Source organism: Drosophila mojavensis, unplaced genomic scaffold, assembly GCF_018153725.1.
Source record: "Drosophila mojavensis isolate 15081-1352.22 unplaced genomic scaffold, ASM1815372v1 contig_136, whole genome shotgun sequence".
In the NCBI taxonomy this organism is placed as follows: Eukaryota; Metazoa; Arthropoda; class Insecta; order Diptera; family Drosophilidae; genus Drosophila; species Drosophila mojavensis.
In genome coordinates this window covers 22,697,636-22,713,729 of record NW_025318667.1, presented here as the reverse complement: position 1 = coordinate 22,713,729, position 16,094 = coordinate 22,697,636, and the positions used below count along the sequence as shown (strand labels likewise).

The following is a 16,094-nucleotide window of genomic DNA, read 5'->3' as shown; positions in this document are numbered from 1 at the left end:
CTCAGGCGGCAGCTGTTAGGAATTTTTGTAGTTGCCTGTAGAATATTGAAATCACATAGTTAGTTGATGCCACTGTTGGTCCACGCTGACCGCACGGAGCTCGTGAGACGCCGAGGACAAGTCAAGGAAATGCAAAGCAATCAACATCATAAACAGAAGCAGCAGCAGCACCAGCACCGGATAAAGGAGCAGAAACAGGAGCTGAAGCAGCAGCAGCAGCAGCAGCAGCTGAAGCAGTTGAAGCAGAAGCAAAGCGAATGCCAAAGACGCAATCATAGCCGTGGTATCTAAAGCCAGCAGCAACAACGCTAAGCACAACAAACGGCAGTAATTTTAACCGGAACAACAACAAGAGCAACAGCAGCTGAAGGCATTCAAGTGCAAATAGAAGCAGCAGCAGCAACTGTTGAAGAAAGCAAACGAAAACTTGTAGGCAACAGCTAAAGAAACCAATTTACATATTTAAGCTTGTAGCGTCCGGCAACCAGAAGCCAACTGCTGACAATCGGGCAGACAGTGAGTCAGTCAGTTAGTGAGTCAGTGAGTCAGCCATTTGAATCAATAAGGCAATACAAATAGACGGCTCAAGTGCAGTCAGTCAGCTGCCCGTTGGATTGGGATTGAAATCAAAAAGCAGTTAGTTTCACACCTCAGTTGGCCGCCGCCAGCAGCTGGAAAGGATGCGTCTGCCATATCGCAATAAGAAAATCACCCTTTGGGTGCTTTTTGGCATAATTGTCGTCACAATGTTCCTATTCAAATTCACCGAGCTGCGCCCCACCTGTCTCTTCAAGCTGGACCCCACAAACGATTTGCCATCACAAATGGTGCGTATACAGGTAAGCATATATATGTATATATTCCACAAATATATATATGTATATATAAAAATATGTATATATAGGCTATATATAGACACACTCACACATACATCGAGCTCAAGTTTATTTACACTTTAGGTTATATAGATAGGGTTAGGTATTAGGGGCGAATGATAAATCAAATTGCGGCCAGCATAGTGAGAGAGCATCGATAGATATAGATGTGGCGCTCGCATCTGGGAGCCCAAAGGACTGTATAACTAATTTCATGTTGACTGCACACGCTGACCCTAACCGCAAGCGATGCAAAGTCATTGGGGGATTTGCTGCTTATCGCTTGGCCGAACACCATTTTGTAAACATTAGTTGACCAAATGGCAACAAGAGCTGCAATTTTCAGCTTCTTCTTCTTTTTCATTTTGTTTGTTGGCCAATCGTGCCCACTGTGGTTGATTCACTGTACACACACACACTTCAGCTGGAAGCCGATCAGGTGGAAAGCAAGCACAGACCCATTCACAACACACGACATACCCATTCACAATATATATTCACTCGATATACTCGAGCAGTGGACTTGTCCACAATGCCGACTGCAGTTTCGACCAATTTTTCAATTTTAAACTTAGATTAGTTGACTGCAGTCGGAGCGCTTTCGAATGCCGAGAGATGTGAGACTTTCCGTTGTTGTTGCTTGTTAATTGAATTTAAGTTGCATCATTATTGAGGCAGTTAAGCCTTTTGACCCAACTTAGTGTGTGTGCGTGTGTGTTTGGCCCCAATTCAATCAAATTGCTCTGATCAATAATTCATTATTGGGGAACATTCTGTTTGCGCTTGTCGCATTCTTATCTCATCAAAGCAGTCAGCCGATAAGGACGGACGGACGAACGAATAACAGCCAGCTAGAATTTCGCCTTATCGGATCGATTAAAAGTGCTGACTAACAGCCACGGAATTGGATGGGCGGTGGGCGGAGGTGGAGTTGGAGTTGGAGTTGAAGAAACCACAGTGTTAACCAATTGCCGAATCTCTCAGCAAACAACAAAATGTGTTGTTATACACTCTCGAAAGGGGAGGACCCTGCATTTCTCATAAATGGTGTAACAGCTGTGATAGAATACACAGAGCCAGAATACCACAGAAAGTAAATGCGATGGTAAAGCTTCCCAGCTCTGAGTTTTATTATTTATGGCGTTGACTTATGTTAGTTGTTTCATTGCTAAGTAGTGTATTCGTGCTATATATAAGCCAAATACTTGGAATCAGTATGCTACCCAGATATTTAAATTGACTTATATGCGATGTATCGGTCAGGCCCTTATCAGATTGCTCTAACTTCCATGCGAAATATTTTTCAAATTAAATTCAATCCGATTTAATTGTCGGATATTTCTCTTAACAGGCCTCATTAAGTTCTCTGGGATATATTTGCCAGATATTTACATTAAGTTATTATCGATACCAATGCGATATATTTCCATCATCACACTTCTATTACTTTTATGCGATATATCCAAAAACTTAATAGTTTTATTAACAGAGCTCCATACCTTCTATACGATAGCTTCGATTTTTCCATGCGACATTACAACCAAATTTTTCCATATTCCATATTAATTTTTCTGCTATATATTAGTGTTAGTATATCTGGCAGTCATCCTTAATTTCTATGTATAAATCAGATATTTCCATTTTCAGCCCACTATAACTTCTATGCGATATATGTATTTGCCATATGCTACTATGTACTCCTAACATATTCCTATAACTTCTATCCGATACTTCAATCGTAAGACTTTCTAATAACTCAAAAATCTCTTTGCCTAGAGTAGTTGGATTTCGAATATTTTCTCAAATATTTTGCCTTCTTCTTAACACAATTTCACGCATATTTTGTTCGCATTGAGTAAGTTGTTAAAGCGGCTCGTATTAGAGGCTTAGATTCTAGAGTAGAACGCCTGGGCCCAAGCATTTTTAGCTGAGCACGAAAATCCTTTAAATTGACATTAATGCGACAGGCACGCCAAAGGTTAACGGGCTGCTGTTACCAATACCCACACACGTAGATAAACTTAGATGTATGTGTGTCTGTGTGTGTGTGTCTATGTATATGTGAGTGTGGGGCCACGCAAATTCAGTTGACAGCTGCCTGGGGCACCTTGGCGACATCGTCGCTATGCTTCAGGCTCGCCGCCAGCAGCTGCTCATTCTCATAATTATCATCATTATCGTCGTGGAGACACACGTAATTTTTGCCTGCAACTTTTCTCTAATTTAATTTTTTTTTCTTTTTCCCCTCCTGCTGCTTTTTTTCTACTTTTTTTTTATTATATTTGCTCGGCTCTCCATCGTTCACCATCTAGAAATACGTCACAGATGACAATCAACGCTCCTATTCATACAACCGTGAGATGCCATTAATATTCATAGGTGGCGTGCCCAGGTCTGGCACGACATTAATGCGCGCCATGTTGGATGCTCATCCCGATGTGCGGTAAGTTTACACCCAAAAACAAGCAACCAACATTGCTCCCTGGCTGCCTACTGACCCCCCCCCTCCCCAACTCCCTAACTCCCCAGCGCCCTGCATCATCAACACATACTTGAAAGCCGGCCCACAATCGGCACTCAGCACTCAGCTCACTTGTGTCCACGCAACCCCATACGAATGGCTGAATGGCTTGCCTGACTCACAATGTGGGGCTAACAAAGGCAACAGGTCAAGCTTTACATGACAGCCACAAGAAACTGTTTTATGTTGCATGTTCATACACTTTTCAAATATGTCCGACTGGCTAAGGCACATTATTATTGGATTCCTCCAACTAGCAGCGATGAGAAATTCAATATTATTCTAAATATAATACAGTTATATATAGTATTTTTTGAACCGAAAAGTTTTGGTTAACGTAGGAAGAAATAATATACTTTACTTATGAAAATTGGAGCAATATTACGATTATAGCGACTACAGTTTGTATTTAGTTAGCCCACCGAGCATAGTCTTGAGGTCTGAGAACAGAAAATAGTTCCTGGGGGACAGGCCGGGAGCAGAAAGTGAATCACAGTCAATTTTATTGAACTTTACCACCATTTTTAACTGATTTATGATACGGTGCATTTGGTAGATTGTGACAATCAGCGGTTGAGTTTCTTAATCCGAATAATGTTCATCAGACCAAGCCTTGGCGACAGTGCCTTAAATTAGTTTAAGTACGAAATTCTCTTTTCATTCGCTTTTCATCAATGCAGCATAGGTTACTATATAAGAACTTCATAATTTCATACTCATATAGATTTAATACTACCAAGGCTATACTTGTGATATGCCGACAACTATTGATAGAGAGTATTCAAGTATTCCTTAGAGTGAACCTGGCTGATTAAGAGACAGTTCTTACCATAGATGGGCAAGGTTCAGAGCAGTTCGAGAGACCAGATAAATGAGCTACAGCAATCTATGCTGTACTTATATTAATGCACAATCATCAATCATTACACAACATCCCAAGCCGAGCTGAGCTGTATGAGTTGGAAAACTACGCCTTTTATTCCAAAATCTATAACCCCGCTTCTGTCTACTGTCAAGTATTTTCTTATGTATATACTCGATAGCTTTTATATGTACCATATGCATGCTTAAATATTTGTCGTCTGATATGCTGCTGGAATCTCCTTTCATGGAAAGCAATTTCATACACTTATGCCCGAAGAACAATTTTATCAAATGACTCAGAGTCACTTGAAGAGTAATTAAAATGATTTACTACTAAGTGCTAGTCAAACACTTAACGTGAAGTTAATCCTCTTAATTGTATTGCTAAATAATTAGCTTGTAGGCAAACAGGAATTATGTAAATGATAATAGCTGCTAAAGCGCTGCACAAAATAACTGTACAGCACGTAATCATCGTAGCAGGTGTTTGTTTATTTTGCAGCTATATCAAAATGTTATCGTTTATATATGTATTACACGATAGATAGCCGGCGACGCGTCGTGGCACCGGGGACTTGTCTGAAATGATGGATGGCTAAAACCTGCTGTCCAGTTGGTGCTTTTGCTTCGCCTTTTTCAATTGAATGAGTGTGGGGGGAGGGGCGGGGAAACCAAAAAGAGCGGGTAACTTTGGATTTATGTCTGTGGCTCTGGCGTCAGAGCATGAATTAGTTTATTAAGTTTATGCTACGCATGAGTAATTAGCCACGAATTTTTGCGCTGCTGACGTCTCCTTTGTGCCGTTAGCCAGTGAAACAGCGAGCCAGGTTAAGGGCGTGCCACAGCACAGAGAGACTGCATTACGGCGATACAAAGGACATCAAAAGGCTATGGGGTCCGTTAGGTGTTGACTTTTGCTTGCTTATTTTATTAACAATTTGCATTTTACGCCACTTCTCCCCTGCCCTCTCTCTCTCTCACTCTGTGCACTGAATTCCGACTGCTGACTCCTCGACTTCTGGGTCTGCTGGAGCTGCTGGGCTGCTGGGCTGCTGGGTTGCCGGCTGCTGACAGCAGTCAGCGCCACTTTTTCTGATGGCTGCACAGCACAATTTCCGCTATTTAAAAACTTACTTCCGCCCCGCAAGAGCCAGGGACGCCTTTAGTTAAATTTGTGCCAGCGCAGATACAGATACGCCTGCACAGCACAGACACAGATACGAGCAGCCATGTGTGCGTGCGTGTGTGTGTGTCTGTAGGGATGAATCCAATGTTTTTGCGCTGGCCTCGTTAGCTTTTGTTCGTCCGATTTGCATATAAGCCACGCGCATGTAATTGCTCCAAGATTATATATATTTGTAGAGCTTTGCCGCCGGCTTTGTCTAACTCGAGTTAGAAAATTGTGGAATTTGCCAGCGACTCGTGGCATCCGAAGCCCAATGCCTGGCCAACAAATGTCCACAGTTGGCAGTTTGCTTGCGCAACACGCTCAAATGGCCCTCAGTGAATAACGAGCAAATGGATTCCGCAGAGCAATAAAGCCATTTGAAATACTAGCAGGAATGCGATAGAGAGAGATAGAGAGTCCCTGGCACGGCATGCAAGTGGCGAAAAGTGAGCATTCAACAAGCAACTTGATATGCATGAGCATGGAGCTATGATATCATAGGGATATCAATGAAGATAGATAGATATTGATTAGACAACAGACAAACGATTTTTCAAACTCGTTCTTTATATGCCCGATCATAAGATGAAATGAGTAATACAGTTCATCATAATTGGAAATATGAAAGCAGGAGTTTTCGGCTGACTTTAAGAACAGCTAATGCAGAGATCACATAGGTGGATATGAAGGAAGACATATAGATTCTGATATAGACAAGAGCCAACAGATTCTCAGATTCTTTCTTTATAAGGTCGATCACAAGATGAAAGGAGTATATTAACTCTATATAATGTAGTTCATCTTAATTAGAATAACAACTTTTGATCTGTTTACTTAAAGCTTGAAATTTGTAAAATGGCAATTAAGATATGTAAACATATAATATATAAATATATAAGCCGAGTATCAAAACGTTGACTGTTTGAAATCTTAAAATTTTTTTAAAATTTGAAAAATATATTTGTATAAATATTTTTGTATGTATATATAAATATTTATAAACTTTATTTCAAATGCCGAATGTTCCTAGCATTCTAAGCAATAAAAATGAAATCTATAAAATTAAAATTTCAATTATTTACACATACATATCTACATTAATTTATTGCCTAAAATATTTCTATGAAAATCTTAAATAAATAATATGATTTTGTTTATTAAATTTCTAGCTTAGATTTCCAGCCAAAATTTGTCACTTTAAATTGGTTTTTCAGGAATTTCACTTGAAATTTGCAATCCCAATTTTTGTCTGTCAACAAAATTTGATTTTTGTATTTCACAAAAAGGAAAAAAACATTTCTTGGGCAAAATAATTTTGTCGTTGCTCTACCTTGTTTGCTTGCACCCAATATTGATTTAAATGGCCTTTCGTCGGTCTCTCAGTAAAGTATGCAACATTTATTAGCCAGTCCGGCTTTTATATTAAATATCGGGCCTAATTGCTTTAACTGAAATTCAGTTCAGTTCACTCTCGCATGCACAGAGAGTTGTGCATGCCGGCACGCCTCTCACCCTTCGCCCCTCGACTCTCGGCTCTCGCCTCTCGCCTCTGGCATTTCGTGCGCCACAAGAATTCATAATTATTGCATTCAGGGAATGTAATTAAAATATTTCAGCATCAACTGACCTGGACGTACGTAGCCTAATTGATTTTGCACAAATTCTGGGGGCTGTGGCTAGACAAAGTCCTTTACAGCTCCGGCACTTGCCTTAAATTGTTGTCCAACGGCATCTGCTCAATTGCCGAGTGGATGCTGTTAATTCGCGAATTACGCAAAGAACTGCCGGCCGGGCCAAGAGTGGGTCGGGGTGGGGCGAGCAAGGGCGAGGAAGGGCGAGGAACGGCGAGCTTGTTGTTTGCTCGAATTTTTTGCAATTTAACGCTTCAATGTTGTGCTTTGTTGAGTGCAACAGAAGCAATTCGAGGCGAGTGGCGAGAGGCGAGAGGCGAGTCAAGTGAGCGCTAACCATTTAGTCGATTGCATTAGCAAAAGCCCAAAGCTGAATTGTTTTGAGGCGTGATGCGGGCATGGAGCACGCTGCGTTTCAAAATCCAGCGATATCAAACATCATTGTTGTTTCGCTGTTTTGCAACATGGTTCCACTACGGCCCACCCCTCACACTCACACTCACACACAAACACATGCCCATATTTTACCTTCCATTTATCCTTCCGGTCTACTGGTGCAGCTGCTCCTGCTGTGCTGCATTGCTGCATTGCCCGGCTTTTGCTTATTCGCTTTTGTATGTCTCATCCATTTAGCTGCGGGCAGGAGACGCGCGTCATTCCGCGCATTCTGCAGCTGCGCTCGCACTGGCTGAAGTCCGAAAAGGAATCGCTGCGCCTGCAGGAGGCGGGCATCACCAAGGAGGTCATGAACAGTGCCATCGCGCAATTCTGCTTGGAAATCATTGCGAAGCATGGTGAACCGGCGCCGCGCTTATGTAACAAGGATCCGCTGACTCTCAAAATGGGCTCCTATGTAATCGAGCTCTTTCCCAATGTAAGCACATGCCACACCCCCTCACATATACACACACACAGAGATAGAGGGAGAGAGAGAACTGTAACTTGATTTAAAAGTATTTGTTTGTATTTCCCTCTAATTAACGTAGGCTAAATTCCTATTCATGGTGCGGGACGGACGTGCAACGGTTCATTCGATTATATCCCGCAAGGTGACAATCACCGGATTCGATTTGAGCAGCTATCGCCAGTGCATGCAGAAATGGAATCACGCCATCGAGCTAATGCACGAACAGTGCCGCGACATTGGCAAGGATCGATGCATGATGGTGAGTAGAGAAAGAGATAAAGAAAGAGGAAGAGAGAGAGCAGTAGTAGTAGTAGCCAGGTGAGGGCGGATGGTTGACAGGCGACAGTTGACAGTGGACAGTTGACAGTTGTCAGCTGGACATGTGGCATACACACACACACACAAAAAGAGAGAGTAAAAGTTACTTAATTTTTAATGGATGCTAAAATATCATGTGTGTGTTCAGTGTAGACATTTTAGCTCATTTTAATTTTATTTAATTTATTTATGATTGAAATTATTTTAAACTGCACGAATTTCAAAGCAGCATATTAAAATAATAATTTAAAAATAAATAAGTATAAATTATATTTTTATTATATCCTTATATTTATATTTTGATAAGCTTCTTTATATGTATTAACTTTAAGACTTAAGCTTAGACTTAGACTTAGTCTTAGCTTACTCTGCTTCATCTGCTTCATCTTCATCTTCATTGCCCTTGAGCTCTACTTAAGTCTCCTTAGCTTAAGCACAGGCTTTAACTAGACAGCGCAAGCAATAGAGAAATAGTTAAACGCAACAACTGCAATTCAGCTGATAATTCTTAACTTCATTCAATATTAATATAATAAACTGACTGAATGACAAAGCTATTTGTCAAATGGCAAATCCTTTCAAATTAATTAAAACTAATTCCATAGGCAATATTAAATCATTTGAATGCATTACATAGTAATAATTAATAGTAAGTGAATTGTAAGAGCTCTCCCTGTGTTTCTCTGTCTATGCTTATGCTATGCCCTCTCTATGTTTCTTTGCCCATGTTTCTCTCCGCATGTTCCTCTATTTCTGTTCGCTGACTACATCTGAGCGAATGCAGAACTAAATCATTGTTAAATTAAAACTCATGACACTCAGACGTTGTTGTGATGTTTATGAATCCTTCCCATCAAAGGAAGAATGGCACAAACCCAAGTATACTTGAATATCAGAAACGGTCACACTTTTTATGAGAAACTCCTCTATATATCCAACAAATCTCTAGTAATTCTCTTTATCCAACTTGAAATTTACTTAATGTGAATTTACTGCCCACAAGTTAATTGTAAATTACAATAATATTTTATTTTGTTTATTTTTAATTTTAATGACATCATTTAATTATAATAATCATTAATCATTAGCACGATAAAAATGTTTGCAGCCCTGATGTTGAGCCGCGTATTGACTTGTTTTTGTAATTGTTGGTTATTAAAGTCATAATTGCAAATCCCATAAAGCAGAGCAATTTGAGTAATTATATTGAAATTTATGGCATTGTGTGTATTATAAAATATATTTAAATGCCATCAAAATTGAAATTTATTGCCATGGTCCATTGTTATCAAGGCAGTCAACAGATTAATGTAAAACATGTTTTTTTTTTTCTTATTAAAATACATTTCAGTGTCAATTAGAAATTGGCGAGGCATTAAATATAATTAAAGTGCTGAACAAAATGAAATAAATTTATTTCAGCTTTAATTACAAAAAAATAATAATAATAATAATAATAATTATTATTAATTGCTAATTAGTAATTTAACTAATTTATTAATTTAGAAAATGTACAAATTATTTTTTATGTAACGCTAAAAACAATAGTAAACATTAAATATAAAATATATATGTAATTTAAATATATATTTAATTTATATTTATTGATTAGTGACTAGTATTTAGTAATTAAATAAAATATATATTCCGATTATTTTGTTTAATAATAAACTTATTATAATAGTAATATTATTAGTATAATTCATTTAACCTTAGCCAATTTAATTAATTTATTATAACTTATTTATTTATTATTATTTATTTATTCAAACACCTTTTCAAAATTATTTCTATGTTTTCTTTCCATTGTATTGCAATTACTAAATGCATTTGATCCCCTTTGCCTTCTCTTAGGTCTACTATGAGCAGCTGGTGCTGCATCCGGAGGAGTGGATGCGGAAGATTTTGAAGTTCTTGGACGTGCCGTGGAACAGTGCGGTGCTGCACCACGAGGAGTTCATCAACAAGCCCAACGGTGTGCCGCTGTCCAAGTGAGTAGCAGCTGCAGCATTTGGTTGCCCCATCAGCTAATTGCGAAACTCTGCGAAATTCTCAAACGTTTTCTCTTACTTTGTTGTTGATGCACCTTTTGTTAGAGTGGAGCGGTCATCGGACCAGGTCATCAAGCCGGTCAATCTTGAGGCGCTGTCCAAGTGGGTGGGCCATATACCCGGCGATGTAGTGCGCGACATGGCCGACATTGCGCCCATGCTCTCCGTGCTGGGCTACGATCCGTATGCGAATCCGCCGGACTACGGTAAGCCAGATGCATGGGTGCAGGACAATACATCTAAGGTATGTGCAACAAACAATCAGACAGGCAGACAGCGTCGCAGCGTCAGTCAGATGTGTTCAGTCAGTCAATCGGTCCGGCATGGAATGGCACACACACACACACACACACACACACACACACACAGACACACCAACCTCTCGACCATTACCCAATTCCATTTCCATTTCCATTCACGCTCTCGCCTGCCACCCCGATCAGCCATGTCCGGATCCGGATATCCCCAAAGCATTCAACATGGCGGCCATCCTTTTTGTTGTCGTTCCAGTTAACATTTTGTGTTGCCATCTTCATTGTCATCCTCACTTACATTTTTTTTCGCTCTGCACGATTCTTTTTTTTTTTTTCACTTTTTGCCGCCACAGTAGTTGTTGCCGTTGTCGTTGTTGTTGTTGCAGTTGTTCGGCTCTTTGTCGCTCCCGTTGGCTTCTGTCATTGCCATATTTTGCACTTTTGCTTTGTGACCACGATTGTTGGCCATATTCGCAGATAACGTGCTGTTGAGCTCTCCTTATTCTTTTGCACAAAAAGCTGGAACACACAGCTAAAGCGGGCTGACTACGATGCAACCAGCTGCTGTGGCTGCTGTTGCCTGTTGGTCTATCAAGTCAACTGGCTTTGTCTCTAGTCCGATTGTACACAAAGAGAAAGAGAGAGAGAGAGAGAGAGGGCAGCGCTTTAAACGGAAACGACTTCAAGTCCTTAAATTGATTAAAACATTTTAAAAACTTGACTAATTTGTCATTTGCATTGAAAACTTTTCAAAAATTTCTCCAAGAATTTCAGACAGCAACTCTTTCATCTACAAATCCTGCGCTTTATAGAGTATCTGTTGAGCTGGTCAACTCGAGCGATTGAGAGAGCCTTTCTAACTTGTTACACACGACTTTATATATATATATTTTTTTTTTTGTTTTGTTTTGTGTTTGTTTGTTTGTTTCTTGCACTCGCCTTTTTTGCACTTGTTCTATTTTTATTTTTATATATATTTCTTTTATTTTTTGTTGTTTCTTCTTTTTTTTTTTTTTTTTTTGTATTTTTATTTATTCCAGGCACTTAAACATGCATTGCTATTGTCGCCATTTTTGTTGTTGCTGTGGTTTTTGAAGCTCTGCTTCCTGAGGGCACACACACACACATGCACACACACACACACACACACACAGAGACACAACACGACACATGCCTGGTGCATATGCATGTTGTGCTGCCATATCGATAGCCCGGATAATAATGACGTTTGGCTACCCATTGTTGAATCAGATACATGACTTTAGGGCACACTTAGGCAATTTATATGCATGTACATACATATATACATACACATATACACTTTTTCATGCATATATATTTCATATAGAGTATGCCCACATATAAATATATTCTGCATTCATTTGTGGGTTTGCATTTTTTATGCCCCGAGCCCATTGTCAATGGGCATTCAGGGTATTATGGCTTTAATAATTAAAGTAGCCCTGTCATGGCATAGCCCCGCAGAGTATATACATATATTCCAGAGCCAGAGCGACCAGTCGATCTAGCCCCGTCTGTCTGTCTCACCTGTCTGTCCGTGTTTTTGCCAAGGCGCTAAATGTATAAATGAAGTGACAAATATTCAATTGAATATGTAGATCATATGCTAAAGAGGCAAGCTAGCCAACCACACACAGGACGGTGCTGGTAGAGGCACATGAGCTGATTGCTCGGCTCTCAGGGTATCTGTCCGCCGGATACTCTCGACTAGAGCCATCAGACTTGTTCATTAATGCAGCTAATGCTGCAAGCACTGACTTTTCCAGATTTGCATAAGCATATATAAATGTATATATACCATAAGCATATACATGTATATATATATGTGAGTGTGTGTGTGTGTGCTTGCATATAAAATATATGAATATAAATTACAATATTTATGGCTCTATACGCGCAGCGCATTAAATAGCTCTTGTTGCAATTTAGTCGTCGAGCCCGGGAAGCCAAACGAATTTTCCATTATGAGGCAAATAATAAATTACATGCAACTGCTACAGTTGCTGTTGCTGCTGCTGCTGCTGCTGCTGCTGCCACTGTGTGGCAACCTAGAGGCATATCCTGTTCAGTTGAGAGTCCTGCGCAGCTGCTTGCCACAGACGCGTTAAATTAGCGGCTAATTAATTAGAGCAGCTTTGTTGAGTCGCTGAGTGCCATCCCCCACGCCCCCCGCCACGCGCCACCCGCCACCCGCCTGCCGCCCACTGCCAGCGAGCTGGCTGGCGATGCACTTGAAGCTTGACAACTGCAACTGGAAAGCTGAAAGCTGAAAACGGTCGACATTTGCTCGAGGACTGCTCATAAATTAAAATTTGCAAGCAACTGACAGACAAGGAGCAGCAGCAGCAGCAGCGGCTGCTGTGGCATGAATTGCCTCTTACGCTTGGCCGCTTGAATTTGCCTGCCAGCTGCAGGTGTTGCACGTGTCGCAGTTGCTGCACCAGCTGCAGCTGCAGTTGCACTTGCAGTTGCTGTTGCGGTTGAAAGCGTTGCATTTGAAATGATTTCGACTGCAGCTTTGATTTTTACACTGCTCCTGTTGCTGCTCCTGCTGTTGCTGCTGCTGCTGCTGCTGCTGCTGCTGTTACTGTTGCTGCAGCTGTCACAACACGAAATTCAGCATTTTCACAGATGAAATGTTCGGCGGTGGTTGAGTGGTTCTGGTGGAGCTGGGATGGCTCGACATAACTGCCAATTTAAGCTGCAGCCAGCTCGATACCTGTGCGGTCGATGCATTTACTAGCAATTGAAATGCCAGCAGCAGCAGCAGCAGCAGCAGCAACAGAGATGCCTGCAATAAATGTTACCAGTTCAATACCCACACACACACATACATATATACATACACATATATATCTATATATATATATATATATATTATTTATTTTATTATATTTTATGTGCGTAATTTATGTTAATTGCAAAATTTGAAAATAAATTGCATTTTTATCGCCCTGCCGCCATGGCTCTGGGCTGTACATTATCAAAATTTTTGTCACAAAAAAAAAAAAAAAAAAAATGAAATGAGTTAATAAATAAATAAAGAGAGAAATTAAATTAAAAATTAATGGAACAAGCGTGTTAAATGACAGCAGCCAACGTGCGACGTGCCAGAGCATGAAAGCATTTGCCATGCTCAATTAATTTTGCCAACTCCAATCAATGTACACTGAAATATATGTATGTATGTATGTGTGTATGTGTGTATGTATGCATGCATAAATCTAGCTGGATTGCATAGAGAGCGTATTGATTTAATAAGTGCAATATGCTTGTGTCTCTGCTCTGATTGACGATTAATTTGCTTGTCAAGACTGAAGCACTTACCTTGGGGCTGCCTGCATAATCCTTTGAGCATAGATGGGGCCAGCTCTAGACTAAACCCCCATTAATGTGCAATGCAGCAACAACAATAACAAAAACAATAACAATAACAACAACAGCAACAGCAGCAGCAGCAGCAACAACAATGCATAAATAACAGACTATAAATAATCCGAGCAGCTGCAGCTCGCTCGACATTCATATGAAGCTGAAATGATGTTTAAATAAAAATATGCACATTTCCGTATATATTTGCATATGTGTGCATATGTGTGCATGGGTGTCTAGTAGCATATATGTATGTAAGTGTGTGGAGGGGGGACTGTGTGTGTCTATAAATCGTATTCATATTCATGTTTAATCTCATATGTCTCATGTTCTTCGTCTTATTCTTTTGCTGTAGCTAAAAGCCAATCGAATGCTCTGGGAAAGTAAAGCGAAACAAGTGCTGCAGATGGACACGGATGATAATAATAACAACAACAACAACAACAACAATAACAACAATAATGAGAATAATAATAATAAAATAATGACAGAGCAACAGCAGGCGGATCAGGAACTGCAACAGGAGCAGGAACAGCAGAGGCCAAAGGATGTCATCACGATAAAGCAGCTGCCGTCAAACTTCAACAGCAACAGCAACAGCCACAACAAAAAGAACAACAACAACAACAACAACAACAACAATAATAACAATGGCAAGCAATATGTCGGCGCACTTGAGGACACATGATATCCGCATATACCCATAAGATTACCACGCGGCAAGCATTGAGCTGACGACAACACACAGTAACAACATCAACAACAACTACAACAGCAACAACAACATCAACATCAACATCAACAACATCAGCAACAGCAACAATGCGCATGGCAACAGACAAGCATCAAATGTTGGCAAACCAATTTCAAATTGTATTACACCAAGTAAACGCATATGCATATGCAGATATATATACATATATATATATATGCTACATCTTTGCCACAGTTGCGCACGAGTGTGCGTGTGTGCGTGTGTAATGCGTTCTAGCGATTTAAAGACACATTTGCCGCATCGAAGACACAATTTTATACATATATACATAATATTGATGTAAACATAATTTAAACATGTTTAGCGAATACCACCAAAAACAAAAATTTGTAGTAATAAATAATAACAAATAAAAATAGAATTCGTTGCAGGGCGCGCTCACTGCTAAAGCTCCTCTTTTAAGTACTATTCCCACAATATTGTTAAAGGAACGCGAGTAACATGTACATTTAAATATATAGTATATACATATATATTTAATTTTTATATGGCCCTTGGCCAATTTTTAAGAGGAATTTTATGAATGTTTTTTGCAAGAACAACAACATTTGATTTTTATTGAATTTTTTTTTTAATTTAATTAATTCTGTACAGTTTTCATGAAAAACTTTTTTTTTTTAGTTTAAATACTTTTTTTCTGAATCTCAAGCTCTCAAACAATATAAAAATATATACATATTTTTTTTGTACACATTTATAATGTTGAACACTTATAATAACAAACAACAACAACAACAAAAAAGCAAGAAAAAAATTTGAAAGAGCTTTTAATAACGATATTTCAAATACATTAACAACAACAAAATCAAGTGTGCATATATTATATATTTATACAAAATTATAGTTAAAAATAAAAAGAAATCAAAGCAAAAGAAATGAAGAAGCTTAAACAGTTTTTAGCATAGCATAATATAATTATATATATAAATACTTTTTTTTTTTTTATAAACTTTTTTTTGTTGCAATAAATTGACTGAATGTTGTAGCATCATATGCATACTGCACATACATATATAAATGTCTAAAGTTAATTAAAGTTAAAGTTACAAGTGTCGTACAGTGTGTGCATGTATATGTGTGACTTTAAAACTAAATAATTAAATAAATGTATTTATAATTAAAATTGAAAAAAAAAAAAAAAAAAAAAAACACAAACAGGACTACAAATGCGCCTAGGCCTTATAACTAAGAGCTGTTGATGTTTATAGGGCTTAATTCTAATTAAAATAAACTCGGGGGAATGTTTTTTTTTTTTCTCTTTTTGTCTTCCTTTTGTATGTTTATTTAGAGCAGCCACTGTGGCACGCACGCACGCACGCACACACAGCCGATGCCCT

The 16,094-nt window shown here is 39.1% G+C and overlaps 1 protein-coding gene across 2 annotated transcripts; it reads left to right on the top strand.

Annotated features, from left to right (window-relative positions):
- Positions 1–60: 60 nt before the first annotated feature.
- Positions 61–15,146, top strand: LOC6584505 (protein-tyrosine sulfotransferase). 2 transcript variants are annotated; one of them, XM_032732142.2, is made up of 7 exons: positions 61–839; positions 3,188–3,318; positions 7,693–7,933; positions 8,046–8,225; positions 10,139–10,275; positions 10,381–10,579; positions 14,338–15,146. In XM_032732142.2, the coding sequence occupies exons 1-7, from the start codon at positions 681–683 to the stop codon at positions 14,668–14,670; spliced, it is 1,380 nt and encodes a 459-aa protein (XP_032588033.1). In that variant the 5' UTR covers positions 61–680; the 3' UTR covers positions 14,671–15,146. The 2 variants fall into 2 exon arrangements, with proteins under 2 accessions (XP_032588033.1, XP_032588034.1); XM_032732143.2 differs by having other exon boundaries at positions 10,381–10,541; positions 14,338–14,417.
- Positions 15,147–16,094: the final 948 nt, after the last annotated feature.

Excerpts from the sequence above, each read along its gene's own strand:
- LOC6584505 (XM_032732142.2), top strand. The coding sequence starts at position 681 with ATGCGTCTGCCATATCGCAATAAGAAAATCACCCTTTGGGTGCTTTTT. Across the intron at positions 3,319-7,692 it reads GATGCTCATCCCGATGTGCG|CTGCGGGCAGGAGACGCGCG; the intron begins GTAAGTTTACAC and ends TCATCCATTTAG. Across the intron at positions 10,580-14,337 it reads TGCAGGACAATACATCTAAG|CTAAAAGCCAATCGAATGCT; the intron begins GTATGTGCAACA and ends CTTTTGCTGTAG.